The sequence below is a fragment of the Cyprinodon variegatus genome, unplaced genomic scaffold, assembly GCF_000732505.1.
Source record: "Cyprinodon variegatus isolate N-32 unplaced genomic scaffold, C_variegatus-1.0 Scaffold524, whole genome shotgun sequence".
Classification (NCBI taxonomy): Eukaryota; Metazoa; Chordata; class Actinopteri; order Cyprinodontiformes; family Cyprinodontidae; genus Cyprinodon; species Cyprinodon variegatus.
In genome coordinates, this window is record NW_015150977.1 from 506,447 (window position 1) to 508,844 (window position 2,398).

The 2,398-nt window shown below is 43.8% G+C and overlaps 1 protein-coding gene across 1 annotated transcript in view; it reads right to left on the reverse strand.

The window, feature by feature from the left end:
• Positions 1-15: 15 nt before the first annotated feature.
• LOC107095107 overlaps positions 16-2,398 on the reverse strand; it is a 6,340-nt gene continuing 3,957 nt past the window's right edge. Inside the window, exon 2 of the mRNA XM_015391080.1 lies at positions 16-1,627. Coding sequence (XP_015246566.1) covers positions 16-1,627 — 1,612 coding nt within the window. The remainder of the gene's footprint in view (positions 1,628-2,398) is intronic.

Sequence of the window (2,398 nt, forward strand, 5' to 3'; positions counted from 1 at the left end):
TTTATTTAAACCGTGCTATATAAATAAAGTGGATTGGATTGGATTCTTTTCTCCAACTGGTAAAGTAGCAGCCATGTATTTCAGCCCAGATCTTCTCCTGCTTCCCTTCATTCTTCTGCTCATCTCCTGCAGTTTCTGGACCTTCCGTGCGTCGCTCTTCTCCCTTATCTGGTCAGTCAGGAAGTCCAGGAGGACCAGAGATGAAAGGGAGTCGTCTTGGAGGGCGATCTGCTCCAGTCTGACCACATGGAAATAGGCTTCGTCCATCAGCTGGAACTTCTCTGCTGACAGCATTCTGCTCTCCTTCTCAAGACTTTCTAAAAGACTCGACTTCTTCATAAATTCTGCTTTGCTGGTTTCATATCTCCTCTTCACATCTTCCAGGGTTTTCTGCACTTTCCTGGTTCTGGGCTCATATCTCCACTCTTGTTTTACATGAAATGAAACATTACAACCACAAACGGTGCAGCGGCTGTTTTTCATGACGTCACAGGTGTGAGGAGACCAGGCCATGGTGCACGGGAAGTGACAGGTTCTCTCACACTCAAAACAGGAGACAGCTGCGTTGTAAAAAAACACCCCCCACATCCCACCATCCAAATAATATTGACCTTGATAGACCTCATCTACTTCTATGGTAAACTCCATGTTCCTCCTCATCTCTTCTTCATGGCCCTTCAGGGCTTCCTTAGTCTGTCTGATTTCTGTCTGCTTCTGCTCCATCAGCTGGATTCTGTCCTGCAGGTTCTGGATGCTGGCTGTCAGTTTGATCCGCTCATTCAGAACCTCGTTGGTCATTGCCAGAGGCTGAGGTTTGGATCTTGTTAGGAACTGGATCAGACGGTCGATGTGTTTGCAGGATAAGTCCCAGGAATATTTCAGAGCCGCTGCTCTTTCTGCTGTGCCTCTCGCTGAGGTTTGCTTAGAATCCAGCAGGAAGTGGAGCGGCTGCTTCTGCTCATCTTTGGCACATTTGGTGTTTGTAGCTTCCAGGACCTGAATGACGTTTTCAGGAGATGTTCCATCCGAGTGTGTGATCAGAGTTACAATCTTTTTCTCCAAGTCTTTTCCAAAGAGAGACATCACCGAGTCATAGATGTATGTCAGACGGTCACTTAGTCGGTTCTCACTTGCCTTCACCACCAGACCAACAGCATGAAGCTCATGGATTTCATCCTTTGACTGAAACAGGTTCAACAACCTCTTTCTTATGGTGACATCATGTTCGATACCTCTGCTATTTCCAAACCCCGGAGTATCAATGACGGTCAGGGAGAACGGCAGAGCGTCACCTTCATAGATCTGATAAACGATCACATCTGAGGTTTGGCTTTCAGAGCGACTCTCTTTCTGCTCTGTGATCTGAAACCAGACTTCATCCTCAAACTTCACCTGCATGCTGTAGTTCAGCAGAACATCGATCAGGGTCGACTTTCCTGCTCCTGTTTCACCAACAAGTAAGATTGTTTTATTTGGCTTTGTTGCATCTTTCTGACCAAAACTAAATCTTGTCACCGTTCCGATCTTCTCGTTCTTCGCTCTTAGCTGGTAGACAGCAGGAGGTCCGGGATGGATGGGGAAACTGTCTGAGATGAGCTCCTCGTGGTCTGATGTGATGCATCTCCTCCTGCAGAGAAAAAGTTCAGATGGTCCTCAGGTTATTGTTATTTACTGAAAGAAGGGCGTCCCTTTTTTCCTAATGATATTCGATTAGAAGCTGATTTAATCTTCTCAAATTATGTCCTTTTCTGTTTTAATCCTGGATTTCTGTACAGAAAAAAGCAGACTAAAGCTCCACCATTTTCTAGCTTTATTTTAAAATACTGTTGGGGCATGAACCATGATAATAATTTTGGACATTGAGGAGTAATGTTCTTTGTTGCTGTTGCTTTAAAACCGCACTACGGCGCTCCCTGGTTGATATTTTGTTGCGTTATTTTGGTGACAGAAGGATGTAGATCCAAGATGGTGGAACGCAGCACTGAGCATTTGTGGAATTGAGCTGATTGTTATTGTTCACATTGTGATTTAGACAAGATTTGTTCATAAGTATTGTGTATCTTCGCTTTATGTAACTGGTGTAAATAATTGTACACCGAAGTTATCTATGAAAAATGCATCAAAAATGAAGCAGTTGATGCGTTTTTGCTGCTGCTTTTGGTGTAGACATAGCATTAAGCATTCTGAGCAACAAAAATGCTCCTGCTGCTTCGCTTCTACACATTAAGGTCAGTCTCGCCTCAAGTGCGTCTTGGATTCTCCAGAAACGCGTCCAGTAAAGTGTGCACAGTTGCTTCTGATGCTTCTGTGTTTAATTGTAAACAGCGGCTTTGCTATATTTGCTGTTATAAGTGACTAAAAACTAGTTTTAATTTAACAACTCTTCAGCAAGAAAAAA